The sequence below is a fragment of the Bombina bombina genome, chromosome 11 (genome assembly GCF_027579735.1).
Source record: "Bombina bombina isolate aBomBom1 chromosome 11, aBomBom1.pri, whole genome shotgun sequence".
NCBI lineage: Eukaryota > Metazoa > Chordata > Amphibia > Anura > Bombinatoridae > Bombina > Bombina bombina.
The window spans coordinates 24,413,295-24,430,952 of NC_069509.1; the positions used below are offsets into that span (position 1 = coordinate 24,413,295).

The following is a 17,658-nucleotide window of genomic DNA, read 5'->3' on the forward strand; positions in this document are numbered from 1 at the left end:
TCACACACATACTGTGCAATCCTTCCCTCCCCCACTAGCTGACTAGTGATGTGCAGTTCATGAACGAATCGTTCATTTGAACTGGTTCTTTTTACTGAACTGTATGAATCAGTTCACCAGACTGAACTGATTCGTTTGTAACAGTTCAGTTCCACAGGCAGCATGTAATATGATCCTAGAGTGAGGTCTCTGTTATAACTCTGGTTCTGCTATGAGACCTCACTCTAGGATCATATTACATGCTGTTGAATCAGTGTACTGCATCAGTGAACTGTGTACTGTTAACTCAGTGATTCATTAGCAACTGTGTTATAACTCTGGTTCTGCTATGAATCACTCAGTTGCTAATGAATCACTGAGTTAACAGTACACAGTACAATGATTCAGTACCCTAATTCAACATCACAGCACTCATATATATCATCCTAGGCTAGAGTGAGCATTGCAAATTAACCCTAAGGACCCCCTGTTAAATAAATAATGCTTTAATAAAATAGTGTCAACTTATTTTAAAGAACATAAATAAGTGTAATAACAAGAAAAAATGCACTTACATATTTACTTAACTTAAACAATACTTTATTCTATCTTGATACACCAATGCAATTTTAAACAATTTACTTCTAATATATATATATATATATATATATATATATATATATATATATATATATATATATATATATATATATATATATATATTAGAAGTAAATTGTTTAAAATTGCATTGGTGTATCAAGATAGAATAAAGTATTGTTTAAGTTAAGTAAATATGTAAGTGTATATGTAAGTAAATATGTAAGTGTATATGTAAGGATACTTAGAGAACAAAACAATATATATATAAGTATCCTTAAGAGTGTCAAGCTGAACTGAAGCAACTAGCAGCAGAGAGCAGCAGCAGAGAGCAGCAGTACAGACACAGTGACTCAGGACTCATTCTAAATGATTCAGAATCGCTGGGTCTGTACTGAATCTGCGATTCTTCTGCTCTGCCCCTCAAGCGCATCACGTGATCAGTAGGTGAACTGATGAATCGGTTCATGAACCGGTTCAGTTAATCGAACTGTCCGAAATGAACCGATTCATCAGGATGAACCGAACATCACATCACTATAGCTGACAAGCATTTGCTTCCTGCTATTGCTAAATAACTTTCACTTTCATTTTGAAGCTAAAAACGAAGAGGAACAGAGCTGAAGAGAGGAGACGTGAAGGGTAAGGACACAGAAAAGAGAGATGGAGAAAGAGAGAGAGTGAGAGACACACATACATACAGAAAGACAGACAGTGCACGCCACATATACACACATATACACACATACACACACATATACACACATACAGACATATACATACACACATACCTACACACACCACATACATACACACACACACATATACACACACATACAGACATATACATACACACATACACACAACACATACATACACTCACACATATACACACACCACATACATACACACACATACACATAAACACACTAATACACACACATATACACATACACATATAAATACACATATACACACACCACATATATACACACATACATACACTAATACATACATACACTAATACACACATACATACATACACTAATACACACATACACACATACATACACACATATACATACACACACCAATACACATATACACACACATACATACATACATACACATACACACATATACATACACACACCAATACACATATACACACACATACATACACTAATACATACATACACTAATACACACACACACATATACATACACACACCAATACACATATACACACACACATACATACACCAAATATACATACCACATGCACACACAGAAATACACACACACCACATACACAAACACACACACAGACAGACATACACACACACATACACACGCTGTACAATCCTTCCCTTTCCCACTAGCTGCCAAGAATTTGCTGCTAAATAACTTTCACTTTCTTTTCTAAACTGACACGAGGAACAGAGACAGACAGGAGAGGTGGGAGGTAAACAGACAGAAAAGGGAGAGACAGACAGACAGAGACAGACATGAAACTTTTTTACAATGGTATGCGCTGTCTGAATCACACACAAAAAAAAAAGGGTTTCATATCCCTTTAACAAGAGCAGCACATGGGGAGAATTGCCTTAAATAATATTTAAAGGGCCCAAGTCATTTGTGCATATCTAGGTATCTCAGTGCAATGGCTGAGAGGCATCATTTCATTCTCAGACGCAGGCAGCACATTAGCAGTACAATTCCATGACCAGGCCTTGGGGACAAAGTGCAGCTGCCCCTCCTCGTGCTCTGGTGACACAATCTCTCACAGTCACTGGTTACTGAGCAGCGTCTCATGCTGTGTGCTCTGGTGACACAATCTCTCATAGTCACTGGTTACTGAGCAGCGTCTCATGCTGTGTGCTCTAGTGACACAATCTCTCACAGTCACTGGTTACTGAGCAGCGTCTCATGCTGTGTGCTCTGGTGACACAATCTCTCACAGTCACTGGTTACTGAGCAGCGTCTCATGCTGTGTGCTCTGGTGACACAATCTCTCACAGTTACTGGTTACTGAGCAGCGTCTCATGCTGTGTGCTCCGGTGACACAATCTCTCACAGTCACTGGTTACTGAGAAGCGTCTCATGCTGTGTGCTCTGGTGACACAATCTCTCACAGTCACTGGTTACTGAGCAGCGTCTCATGCTGTGTGCTCCGGTGACACAATCTCTCACAGTCACTGGTTACTGAGCAGCGTCTCATGCTGTGTGCTCTGGTGACACAATCTCTCACAGTCACTGGTTACTGAGCAGCGTCTCATGCTGTGTGCTCTGGTGACACAATCTCTCACAGTCACTGTTACTGAGAAGCGTCTCATGCTGTGTGCTCAGGTGACACAATCTCTCACAGTCACTGGTTACTGAGCAGCGTCTCATGCTGTGTGCTCCGGTGACACAATCTCTCACAGTCACTGGTTACTCAGCAGCGTCTCATGCTGTGTGCTCCGGTGACACAATCTCTCACAGTCACTGGTTACTGAGCAGCGTCTCATGCTGTGTGCTCCGGTGACACAATCTCTCACAGTCACTGGTTACTGAGCAACGTCTCATGCTGTGTGCTCTGGTGACACAATCTCTCACAGTCACTGGTTACAGAGCAGCGTCTCATGCTGTGTGCTCCGGTGACACAATCTCTCACAGTCACTGGTTACTGAGCAGCGTCTCATGCTGTGTGCTCCGGTGACACAATCTCTCACAGTCACTGGTTACTGAGCAGCGTCTCATGCTGTGTGCTCCGGTGACACAATCTCTCACAGTCACTGGTTACTGAGCAGCGTCTCATGCTGTGTGCTCTGGTGACACAATCTCTCACAGTCACTGGTTACTGAGCAGCGTCTCATGCTGTGTGCTCTGGTGACACAATCTCTCACAGTCACTGGTTACTGAGCAGCGTCTCATGCTGTGTGCTCCGGTGACACAATCTCTCACAGTCACTGGTTACTGAGCAGCGTCTCATGCTGTGTTCAGTGCAGACTGTGCATAAAAAGAAACATTTGTAGTATTTGTACCATCAATGTCTCTTACTAAGGGCCAGATTGCAAGTGGAGCGCTAAATATCGCTTTTGTGAAAGCAATATTTGCGCTCCACTAAGTAATACCAGCGCACACTAATGTGCGCTGGTATTACAAATTGACAGCAATGCAAATGCGAGCTCATGAGAACGCGCTTCCGTAGGCTTCAATGGGAGCCTCATTCTCCTGCTGTGAGACACAGCATGAAAACTAGGGCAGCGAAGGGGGTAAGTCATGCAGTTATTTTATTAAAAAATCAAAATGCTACCATTTTTATTTTTTAATAAAATACACACCACTGTATTCTGGGGGCATTTGGGCATATTTATAAAATTAACCAGTGATCTAATGGCTAGTTATTTATCTAATGGCTGGTTATTTATCGCGCCCGCAAATGGGCAAATTTCAATTAGTGCTCCACTTGTAATCTAGCCCTAAATTGTCATCAAGGGGAGCCACATGTAGATAGGGACCCATACAGGCTTTTGGGGGTTATAATATAGATAATATATTATTAGAGAGCCTCCTTTGGTCAGTATAGAAATAAAAGCACTTTGACCACAGTGAACATCTGATTATACAGACAAAATTCATACATTTTAAGAGAGGAAAATGTCTACTGTAAATAAACTTTATTACGGGCCTCTGGACATAACAGATTTTTTTATAGAGCATAAAATGTCCCATTCTCAACCAAATCCCCATGTATTGTGTTTGAACTTTCTTTTATAAAACATCTGTTTTCTTGTGGCTTTTCAAGACCATACACAGAAAGGGAGGAAAGAAACCATCTTGCATAAAGTATATCCCAACCAAACAGTGTATAATTACCAGCTTCAGATGCCTGATTCGAAGGCCATAATCACCACTCGCTCAACCAGTGAGCATATGTGGTCTTTCAGAGAACAACAGAGAAGCTTCCGTAGACTATTGTAATAGTTCAACTAACCTATGGGTTGGCCTAAGCGCCAGATGAGAACCTTTAAGCCTGGGGGTGGGTGACTCCTAGCTGTTACCCAGAAAAAACAGAGTGAGAAAGTGTGAGATCCCAGGCGCCTACCCTAAGGAGGCTAAGGTGTAAGTTATAAGAAACCAAAGAGTGGCTAAAATTAATTTAATAAATCTTCACAAAAATCACTTAAAATCAAGATTACAGTTGAGTAAAGAACAATAAATTTAAAAACACAAATACATACTTCATGGATCCATGAGCAAGAGTAAAAGTTATAACAAATTGATAATGAACGATAGTGCAAATAATCAGACAAAAATCAATGAAATATATAAACAATAAAAACAATGTTGGGGAATAAATAAATCCAGTAGATTAAAAACAATAATGGCAGTCCTAAATAGTCAATGGTGGATATTAAAAAAGAGAAGAAAAGGTTCATAAAAATCCAAAAGTGCTAAAAACAACGAGTGTTAGTGAAATCCTGTAATATACGAATACTCAAGAGAAAGGCCTAGTACAGGCCGAAACGCGTAGACCAGCACTGGTGGATCGTCTGTTTCCTTTTTTCTTTTTCTTTTGGATTACTTTTCCAATTTTTGCTGGCACTTGTTTGAAGATTGTAGATTTACTCTCACCTTTTTTTGAACACCACATCCTTTGCTTTTTTGATTGCCACTAACTTCGTCATTTTTGATTGCCATCTATTATATATATTTTTTTTTTTCACGCCTTTCGTCATATATATTTTTTACAAGACTTTCGTCACTCATTTGGATTTGACTTTCTTCTAGTATTGGATTACATCAAATTTTTCAATTGGATTTGCACTTTATTCGTATATTACAGGATTTCACTAACACTCGTTGTTTTTAGCACTTTTGGATTTTTATGAACCTTTTCTTCTCTTTTTTAATATCCACCATTGACTATTTAGGACTGCCATTATTGTTTTTAATCTACTGGATTTATTTATTCCCCAACATTGTTTTTATTGTTTATATATTTCATTGATTTTTGTCTGATTATTTGCACTATCGTTCATTATCAATTTGTTATAACTTTTACTCTTGCTCATGGATCCATGAAGTATGTATTTGTGTTTTTAAATTTATTGTTCTTTACTCAACTGTAATCTTGATTTTAAGTGATTTTGTGAAGATTTATTAAATTAATTTTAGCCACTCTCTGGTTTCTTATAACTTACACCTTAGCCTCCTTAGGGTAGGCGCCTGGGATCTCACACTTTCTCACATAGTTCAACTAACCGTTATAAAGTGACAAAGTCACACGGATATGAAATATAAAATGTAACTTTTATTGTTCCAATATTAAAAGCATAAGTGCACTTACAGTTACGGTGTAGCAATGCTTGACCCCCATGAATATGCCATCTAGACTACCATCATCTAGACCCACATGAACACGCTTTTCAAGACCACAATCTTCTAGACATGAGCACGCTTTTCAAGACCTCCATCATTTGAAAGTGCAGGTGATTATCTTTCAAATAAAGGCTCTGTGGCTAGCAAGGGAGCTAAGATTGAGGGGTTCAAAGAGCAACCCCCCCATCCAGCTCTCTTTCCTGTCTGTCCTTTTGCGGTCCCACCTCCTCTGTGATGTTACCACGCACGTTTGCAGTGACATTATCAGCAACCACCATATAGCTTTGATAGAGTTGCCGACTATGTCACCAATGATCAGGCCTGCAGTGCAGGGAAATTGCTGCACCAGTGCTTTGATCAGTGATTCCCCTTCATGACGAGAACAGGTCATGAGTTTACATGATAACCCATTCTCGTCATACCACAAGGCTCTGTCCTTGGTCTCTTAGTCATCTCAATCTATACTTCATCCTTAGGATACTTAAAGTGAATGTAGATTTTTATGTTAAAGTGCACGGTTTTTAAAAATTTGATTAAAAACAGGGGCACTTTAATTCATCAAAATTTACATTTCACTCCTGTTGTGAAAAAATACTTACCTTTTAATCTTGACAGCTGATCCAGCTTCCCCCACCCGTCGCAAAGCCTCTTCCTGGGTCTAAAATGAGGAATCCGGCTTCCTCTTTGAATCCGGCTTTGAATCAGACACTGATCCCCCCGGGGGTAAGCCGTGATTGGAGGGTGACCCACCCATCATTTTTGACGTCAGAAATGGCTTGCGACGACCGGAGGAAGCTGGAGCTGCTGTCAAGTTTAAAAGGTACGTTTTTTTTTTCACTACAGGGGTGAAATGTAAATTTTGATAATTAAAGTGCCCCTGTTTTTAATTGAATTTTTAAAAACCAGGCACTTTAGCATCAAAATTTACATTCACTTTAATAAAGTCCTATGGGTTTCAGTATAATTTGTATGCTGATGACAACAAAATCTACCCCTACCATACCTATCCCCTTATTTGCTTTAGTAAATAACTTAAGTGCAGGTCCTGGGATCTGAGCGTGCATTAAGGTAAGTATTTAACCCTTCTTTTTTTTTTTAAAGGAACCGAATGAATACTGACAATTTTCTTTAATTTTAGTTGGTGCATTCATTTGGATTTTAATTTTCATAAATGAATGTGCATTTGTCTGAAAATAAATGCACATGTCTAACTGTCAATAATAACGTTATTACCCCAATCCTGCATGCCCAATATCTTGGGGTCAGACTTGGCTCAGATCCTTCATTCACACCTCACAGCCAACCTTTGGCCAATTCCTGCTTTTTCTACTTTAAAACCATTTCCAAAATTCACCACTTCCTCACACAAGACACAATGACGATTTTAATACACTATCTCATCATTTCCTGCCTTAATTATTGCATCTCCATCCTCTCCGGCCTCCCTATCTCCTTTACAATCCATTATAAATGCCTCTGCCAGGCTGATCTTCCATACACGTCGCTCCTCATCTGCTGCACTTCTATGCCAGTCCCTTCACTGGCTTCCTCTAACTTCTAGAATAAAACACAAAATCCTAATTCTGACATTCAAGGCCCTGAACTGCACTGCTCCACCCTATATCTCTGACCTAGTCTCCAGATACTCTCCCTCCGTCCCCTTCGCTCTGCTCATGACCTCCTCCTCTCCTCCTCTCTTGTTACCTCTTCACATTCCCATCTACAGGACTTCTCCAGTTATCAAGCAATTATCCTTATACAGTATAACTGGTTTGTCTTCCTATTCATGTAGGGAACAACTCGCTGAGCAAGACAGATGGCCGTTACCGTATTCTCCAGATCAGGAAAGGAGGAATATAAGTGGTTAACAGAAGTGCTAAAATGTGATGCTGGCAGCTTCTATATCTCCAACACGAATAGTGAAAAATTCAGGGCTGAGGTCAATAAATGCAAATCCGCCATCTTGTATCACTCAAAAAACAGAGGAAGAGTGAACATCACAGATGTGACCGACTCTCTGTATGATGATGAGCTGAAGTATCTGTCAAGTAAACTTGGTAAGAACAAAGTTTATTTATATAGACATGAAGATCTTACTACTGGTACCCTTAAAGGGACAGTCTACACCAGAATGTTTTTGTTTAAAAAGATAGATAATCTCTTTACTACCCATTCCCCAGTTTTGAAAAAGTAACACGGTTATATTAATACACTTTTTCCTCTTTGATTACCTTGTATCTAAGCCTCTGCAGACTGCCCCTTATCTCAGTGCTTTTCATAGACTTGCATTTTAGCCAATCAGTGCTGACTCATAAATAACTCCATGGGAGTGAGCACAATGTTTATCTATATGGCACACATGAACTAGTGCTGTCTAGCTGGGGAAAACTGTCAAAATGCACTGAGATAAGAGGTGGCCTTCATGGGCTTAGATATTAGCATATACCTACCTAGGTTTAGCTTTCAACAAGAATACCAGAGAAAAAAGCAAATTGATGATAAAAGTAAATGAGAAAGCTGTTTACAATGGCATGCCCTATCTGAATCAGGAAACTTTCATTTTGACTAGACCGTCCTTTTGAATAAACACAAATCACCTTGTAATTTCAAGACTTTTCTGTTGTCATGCAAAATATTAAAGGAATAGGTCAAAATTTCAGTTTTAAACAAAAGCATTTTTTATAGTTTACTTCTATTACTGAAAATTCTTCTCGTAAAATGTATTACTGTTTTTAAGCAGCATACACACATATGCTGTGAGTGCCTCATGCGCCAGCATTCTAACACCACACCTCCGAGAGCTGACGGCGGTGTGTACTGCATCAGTGGAGATGTCATTTGTCATAAAAAAACACTGTATATTCATATATATTTAAAATTGCTGCCATCGCTGCGCTACTTACCCTATTTACCCCCTTCGCTGCGCTACATACCCCCTTCGCTGCGCTTAGGTTCTGTGCCGTGTATGATGGCATCAGAACGAAGCTCCCTATGGAGCCTATGGAAGCGCGATCTTGTTAATGCGATGCTTCCCAGCTTGCGTTCGCCTTGAGCTCAACTAGTAATACCAGCGCACATTAGCGTGTGCTGGTATTACTAAGTGGAGCACAAATATCTTTCACAATAGCGATATTTTGCACTCCACTTGTAATCTAGCCCTTAGTTATTAAGGAGGCAAATGATCTGCTTGCATGCAAATCTAAAGGCCATTTATTTCTGTTAATCCTGTTTAATCTATACTATGTGCCCCATCACTCACTATTGCTTTATGCTGTATGTATTGCCATACACTGCTTCTCTATTTCCAAAGTTTTAGAACTACATTTCCCAGGATGCTTAGACATCTTAAAGACACTTAAGCATCATGGGAAATGTAGTTCTAAAACAACTATAGAGCCAAGGTTGCTGACCCCTGCCCTAGAACTACAGGGCACAGTACCATTAAAGAAGCATGAAACACATTGATACTTTAATATAATATTTTAATGATGTGCAATATACAGTATATACAGTGTGTGTGTGTATATATATAAGTGAATAAATAGCACTCTCTGGAATTAGTATAAAAAAATATATTTATTAGTACAAGTTAAAAAAGGCAGAACGTTTTGGGATTCTTACAATCCCTTTGTCAAATGCCTCCACATGATTCACCTCAGTGAACCTAAAAACATATGAGTGCCATTTTTTCACTTTTGGCAAACTACTTTACTTGGATGTGCACCCTGGCAGTTGCAGACACTAAGGACTGTGCTTATCCTCTTTTGGACACTGATTGATATATACAACAACACAGCCAGACACAATAACACAACATATATGTGACAACCACACAGCCAGACACAATAACACAACATATATGTGACAACAACACAGCCAGACACAACAACACAACATATATGTGACAACCACACAGCCAGACACAACAACACAACATATATGTGACAACCACATAGCCAGACACAATAACACAATATATATGTGACAACAACACAGCCAGACACAATAACACAACATATGTGACAACCACACAGCCAGACACAATAACACAACATATATGTGACAACCACACAGCCAGACACAATAACACAACATATATGTGACAACCACACAGCCAGACACAATAACACAACATATATGTGACAACAACACAGCCAGACACAATAACACAACATATATGTGACAACCACACAGCCAGACACAATAACACAACATATATGTGACAACAACACAGCCAGACACAATAACACAACATATATGTGACAACCACACAGCCAGACACAACAACGCGTCATATAATTTTAAAGGATCCTATTCGTGCCCATCTGCTAATGTGGTGTACATGATACAGTGTACAGCGTGTGACAGGGGTTGCTACATTGGAGAAACTGGCCTAAAGCTGCATCTCAGAATGAATCTACACAGATAATCGATCAAAAACCACAAGGAAAATGAATATTGTACCCCTGATGGTCATCACTTCACCCAGACTGGTCACTCCATCCTAAACCTCAGGATTAAAATTCTTAAAGGGAATTTCTCATGAACGAAAGATGTTTGAGATGAAAATGATCACACATTTCAATACCAGAAATGAAGGACTTAATGTAGACTCTGGGTTTCTCACACACTACCAAAACCTTCTATAATCTCTCATCTTTTTGTCTTATATTGGTTTCTTTTTCTCTACATTCTCATTTCACCTTTATTATATCCATTTGTTTTCATTCATAATTGTAGCTATATTCGTGCATGCCATGCTCTGCGGTTTTCTTGCCCCCCCCCCTTTTTTTCCTTGTGTTTTTCCTCTCAACGTACTTATTTACTCTCCTTTGTTTATTTCATTTTTCTGGCTATTCTCAGCTATCCTGCACCAATCTCTTTCAGACACATCCTCTGCTATTTATGACACCCCCTACCTCCATTCTATCTGTTGTGTTTAGTGTTTTACTATATCAGATTGATCAGTATTTCTTCAGACCTGAGGAAGGGAGGAACACTCTCGAAAGCTTGGCGTTGAAATATTATGTTAGTCCAATAAAAAAGGTATCATTGCATACTGCAATACTCTGGTATTTGAGCATCTTATCTACTGGACTAATACGGCCAATCCAATCTTCACTATATATATATATACAGGGAGTGCAGAATTATTAGGCAAATGAGTATTTTGACCACATCATCCTCTTTATGCATGTTGTCTTACTCCAAGCTGTATAGGCTCGAAAGCCTACTACCAATTAAGCATATTAGGTGATGTGCATCTCTGTAATGAGAAGGGGTGTGGTCTAATGACATCAACACCCTATATCAGATGTGCATAATTATTAGGCAACTTCCTTTCCTTTGGCAAAATGGGTCAAAAGAAGGACTTGACAGGCTCAGAAAAGTCAAAAATAGTGAGATATCTTGCAGAGGGATGCAGCACTCTTAAAATTGCAAAGCTTCTGAAGCGTGATCATCGAACAATCAAGCGTTTCATTCAAAATAGTCAACAGGGTCGCAAGAAGCGTGTGGAAAAACCAAGGCGCAAAATAACTGCCCATGAACTGAGAAAAGTCAAGCGTGCAGCTGCCAAGATGCCACTTGCCACCAGTTTGGCCATATTTCAGAGCTGCAACATCACTGGAGTGCCCAAAAGCACAAGGTGTGCAATACTCAGAGACATGGCCAAGGTAAGAAAGGCTGAAAGACGACCACCACTGAACAAGACACACAAGCTGAAACGTCAAGACTGGGCCAAGAAATATCTCAAGACTGATTTTTCTAAGGTTTTATGGACTGATGAAATGAGAGTGAGTCTTGATGGGCCAGATGGATGGGCCCGTGGCTGGATTGGTAAAGGGCAGAGAGCTCCAGTCCGACTCAGACGCCAGCAAGGTGGAGGTGGAGTACTGGTTTGGGCTGGTATCATCAAAGATGAGCTTGTGGGGCCTTTTCGGGTTGAGGATGGAGTCAAGCTCAACTCCCAGTCCTACTGCCAGTTTCTGGAAGACACCTTCTTCAAGCAGTGGTACAGGAAGAAGTCTGCATCCTTCAAGAAAAACATGATTTTCATGCAGGACAATGCTCCATCACACGCGTCCAAGTACTCCACAGCGTGGCTGGCAAGAAAGGGTATAAAAGAAGAAAATCTAATGACATGGCCTCCTTGTTCACCTGATCTGAACCCCATTGAGAACCTGTGGTCCATCATCAAATGTGAGATTTACAAGGAGGGAAAACAGTACACCTCTCTGAACAGTGTCTGGGAGGCTGTGGTTGCTGCTGCACGCAATGTTGATGGTGAACAGATCAAAACACTGACAGAATCCATAGATGGCAGGCTTTTGATTGTCCTTGCAAAGAAAGGTGGCTATATTGGTCACTGATTTGTTTTTGTTTTGTTTTTGAATGTCAGAAATGTATATTTGTGAATGTTGAGATGTTATATTGGTTTCACTGGTAAAAATAAATAATTGAAATGGGTATATATTTGTTTTTTGTTAAGTTGCCTAATAATTATGCACAGTAATAGTCACCTGCACACACAGATATCCCCCTAAAATAGCTAAAACTAAAAACAAACTAAAAACTACTTCCAAAAATATTCAGCTTTGATATTAATGAGTTTTTTGGGTTCATTGAGAACATGGTTGTTGTTCAATAATAAAATTAATCCTCAAAAATACAACTTGCCTAATAATTCTGCACTCCCTGTATATATATATATATATATATATATATATATATATATATATATATATATATATATATATATATATATATATATATATATATATATATATATATATAAAACCTTTAAAATGGACTTTAATTTTCACAACATTTATGATAAGCATTGTGGGTTTAGCAGTTCATGTTTCACATGTGCACATGTCACACATGCATACTTTACATGGTTAACCCTGCTACACATCTGTCCCTAATTGGCCTCAGAAGATTTGATAATAAATTGCAAAACAATGTATGTTTTGGTTACAGATTGGATTTTCTACAGCAAGTGGTTGGGAGGGTTTGGTCATTGAGAAACAATTGCAGTTAATATGATGTCATTATATTTAGCAAATACTCACAGTCAGCAGGTATGTTAGTCACGGCAAGACTACATAAACGTTCTAATTACAATATGCTTCATGTCCTTTTAGGACAAACTATACTGGAAAGTAAAATGATTCATTTAAACTGATTAAATTGTACTACTTTACCCCAATATGGAGCATACTAAAGCTGATAGCATTTTTTGGTACCTTATAATATTTTTACATAAATCCATAAACTAAAGTATGGATCAGAATCAAGTACCTTCATCACAACAAGCCCTTCTATATTTGCAAACAGCACAAAGAGTTCTCCAGTGGGACCAAATATCCCCAGCAAGTTGATTCACAAACAGTTGAAGCTCTGCGTCACTATTCAGCAAATCAGTATAGAAGATTGAGACTTTTTTTTAATTGGAATTGTCTCTGAGTGTCTCCCCAGCATCAGATATCATTTCATAAAACTGAAAACCTTTATCCAGTAAATAATATAGGGATTCAGTTAATGACTTTATGAGTTCTTCATGAATAAGGTCTGATCTTTCTCTGTTCTTCATGCAGGTAAAGACAATGTGATCGTTGTTGTCGATGACCTTGATGACAGCGGCCCTGAAGCAAAGGCAAGAATTTTAAATAATCAGCAGAGCATAAATAGATTTGCTAAAGATCTATTCTTGTTCACCAAAGAGGATAAGAAAGACAAAAAAATCCAGGAGACAATGAAGCCAATAATTGAAAGTAAGAGCAGCACATTCATATTTACTTGCGTAACTTATTATCACTGGAGATACGGGTCAGGGGTCCACTACAGTTACAGAGATGTCACATTGTCACTCTATACAGGATATATATGTGATTATGGGCTCTGTTTAATCTGTTAAAAAGGGACATTCTACTTGAAAATTGTTATTGTTTAAAAAGATAATCCATTTCCCTTCCCCAGTTCTGCATAACCAACACTGTTATATTAATACACTTTTTAACCAACACTGTTATATTAATAAACTGTTTAACCAACACTGTTATATTAATAAACTGTTTAACCAACACTGTTATATTAATAAACTTTTTAACCAACACTGTTATATTAATACACTTTTTAACCAACACTGTTATATTAATAAACTGTTTAACCAACACTGTTATATTAATACACTTTTTAACCAACACTGTTATATTAATAAACTTTTTAACCAACACTGTTATATTAATACACTTTTTAACCAACACTGTTATATTAATAAACTTTTTAACCAACACTGTTATATTAATACACTTTTTAACCAACACTGTTATATTAATAAACTTTTTAACCAACACTGTTATATTAATACACTTTTTAACCAACACTGTTATATTAATACACTTTTTAACCAACACTGTTATATTAATAAACTTTTTAACCAACACTGTTATATTAATAAACTTTTTAACCAACACTGTTATATTAATAAACTTTTTAACCAACACTGTTATATTAATATACTCTTTCGATGAAATTGTTCCCTAATAATCTGACTTTGTATATTATTAACAAATTCAGCAATAGTAGAACTAATTCTTTTTTTCCACTTCTTCAAATAAGGTTTCACCTATTAAAATGGCAGTATTTATTAATCTTATATTACTCCTTGGCAAGGACTCTTTATACAGAATAAATTATGTTTAGGATGGAGTGTTACACTACATTCCAGATATTTGTTAAGACAATATTTAATTTAAACCAAAATTACTTAATTTTTGGGCAGTTACAAAAACAATGAAGTAGGTAAGCTAAATTTGCATAGCATTTAGATACTTCCTTGAAATACCCAGACACCAATTAGATCACCTGGCCAGTGTCAGATATGACCTATTAATTCCCCCCAGACAATCAAAACCAATGTTTTCTGCTCTAAGTTAAAGCTTTGTTGCACTTCTCCAGCTAGAATTTCTGGTAAATGTGTCTGCCATTTTTGTACCAAAGAACTTAACTGCAACTGACCTTGCTTGTCCAGAAGCATATTATATGGACTAGATATGGCAAAATTACCAGATAAATATGCTTTAATCACCATATCTAGATTTTGAAGATATTGATATTGAATTCTACTTTCAGCCTATGCAAGTATTTATTTTAATATGAATTCAGATCTATAATGTAAACCTTTATAGGTACACTCATTAAATATCCCCTTATACAAACCAGGGGAGAATTCAGGATAGCCTATAATAGGAATACACCCAGAGACCTTGAACTCTCTTTTACATCATTACAGAATTTTTGGCAAGCTAAGATTACATTCTCGAAAACAAGCATATTAGAAATAGTGGTTGGTAATTTAGAATATGGACAATGCAAAAGGACTTTTTAATCAAAAGGGAAAAATCATCTGGGATTCCACTTCATAAAAAAGTAACAAATTCCTTTTCATTAATCAAATCAAGGGCAAACTTTAATATGGTGACAAAATTCTAATACTTTAGATTTGGAAAGGAAAGACCACCAGAGTTTCTATTTTTTGTTAATCTACGTAAAGCAATTAGAGGTTTCTTACCTTGCCAGATGAAATTCAAACAAGCTTTATTCAATTGATAATATCCCTATTTTGGATAAATTCTAGATGTCAAATTGCCATTCATTAGGATCAATGATGTTGGATTTGTGTAAAGTACATGTATTAAATTATTAAATGATCCCGTAAATAAAAAATTATTTAGTGAAGTGAAAAGATGATCTTATACCATGGAATTAAATACCTTATCAGGGTCCACTGTGAGAATAGCTAAGTCTGTTATAAAATGTGATTTTTTTTTTTTTTATTGCGATTTATTCCAATAATAGTCAAGAACCAACATGACCTTACTCAGGTTTTTAACTGGATTTCTATTTACCATTAATCCAGATTGATCTTTATGTATTAAATTAGTCAGGAACATTTTTAATTTCTCCACTATAATAGACATAAGCAATTTTTAATTACAATTCAATAGAGAGAGCCAAGACTTTCTGGGTCTTTATCTTTCTTGAGAATATGGGTTATAATAGAAGATGTAGAATAGGGCAAACTCATATTATTATTATTATTATACTATTTATTAAAGAGATTATTAATAACAGAGAGAATCTGGTCCTGTAGAATTTGATCAAAGTCAACAGGGAGCTGATCTGGGCAAGGCACTATATTGACTTTATGTTTAGTGAAAAAAGGAAGGGATTTCTTTGAGTGCGTCTGAGATGTTTTTGGATAGGAAATACCTCAGTCTAAATTAGCCTAACTTGTATAATTCAGACTGAGGTATTTCCTATCCAGAAACATCTCAGGCGCACTCAAAGAAATCCCTTCCTTTTTTCACTAAACATTAAAGGGACATGAAAGCCAATTTTTTTCTTTCGTGATTTAGAAAGAGCATGTCATTTTAAAAAACTTTCTAATTTACTTCTATTATCTTATTTGCTTCATTCTCTTGATATCACTTGCTGAAAAGCATATCTAGATATGCTCAGTAGCTGCTGATTGGTTGTTGCACCTAGAGGCCTTGTGTGATTGGCTCACACATGTGCATTGCTATTTCTTCAACAAAGGATATCTAAAGAATTGAGCAAATTAGATAATAGAAGTAAATTGGAAAGTTGTTTAAAATTGCATGCCCTATCTGAATCATAAAAGTTTAATTTTGACTAGACTGTCCCTTTAAGTCTATACACAGTTTTGAGGTTTAACTGTGTTCATTTGAGTGTTTTTTGCCTTATACAACAGCACCACCTACTGGGGAACTCAGATATATTCTTTCTTTGAGAGACTATATCATATTAGATTACTTTATTGACTTTAACACTCTTAATAGCATATAGAATTTCCTCTGTTGAAGTATCTTCATTCAAAAAAATTAGATTGTACTGGGAGATCTTTAGAAGAACTATTTTATTACAAAAACACTTTTTATTAGTTAAGTCTATGGGGCATATAGCCTGCAGGCTCGCCAGAAACAGCAGTTATGAAGCAGTTACAAAGATGGCTGATCCATAACCTGTCCGCCTGCTGGCGGCCGATTCGCTGCGAGTCTGCAGGGGGCAGCGTTACACCAGCAGCTCTTGTGAGCTGCTGGTGCAATGCTGAATACGGCGAGCGTATTGCTCGCCGTATTCAGTGAGGTCTGTGGGGCCTGATCCGCACTGTTGGATCAGGTCCGACAGACCTTGATAACTTGGGGCCTATATACCAACCTTCATACATTTTCTGGAAATAGAATTATTATTATATATATATTATTATTATTTCTACTAGCTTTAGGTAGTCTTGCAAGATATTTAGCAGAGTTTCCATATTTACCACTATAGAGAGCTCTTTCTCTCATATCTTCCTGCATATTTTTTTTGTTTTAAAAACATATTTCTCTTAGTGTTACTAATATTATATATTTGTCCCAAGTACTTAAACTTGGATTCTAGATATACACTTTAAATCTGTTTCTTATCTAATTAGATAATTGGATCTTACAGGCTTTCTTTTTCTTTTTCCAGGAACATAAATTGGGGCCTAGTTATCAAGCCGTCAACCTCAAATACGCTGGAATTCCGCAGCGTATTTGTGGCGAGGCTGATTCGCCTTAGTTATCAAAGGCTCCAGACCGGCAAAAGTAGAATTTTGTGACGTAAACTTCGATCCGCCGGACTCAGTCCGACTCAGATCGA

At 37.4% G+C, this 17,658-nt stretch overlaps 1 protein-coding gene across 1 annotated transcript in view; it reads left to right on the forward strand.

Annotated features, from left to right (window-relative positions):
- Positions 1–1,123: 1,123 nt before the first annotated feature.
- LOC128642440 (uncharacterized) overlaps positions 1,124–17,658 on the forward strand; it is a 67,333-nt gene continuing 50,798 nt past the window's right edge. The window contains exons 1-3 of the mRNA XM_053695206.1: positions 1,124–1,218; positions 7,736–8,000; positions 13,545–13,721. Of these exons, the coding sequence (XP_053551181.1) occupies positions 7,760–8,000; positions 13,545–13,721 (418 nt within the window). The 5' untranslated portion in view covers positions 1,124–1,218; positions 7,736–7,759. The remainder of the gene's footprint in view (positions 1,219–7,735; positions 8,001–13,544; positions 13,722–17,658) is intronic.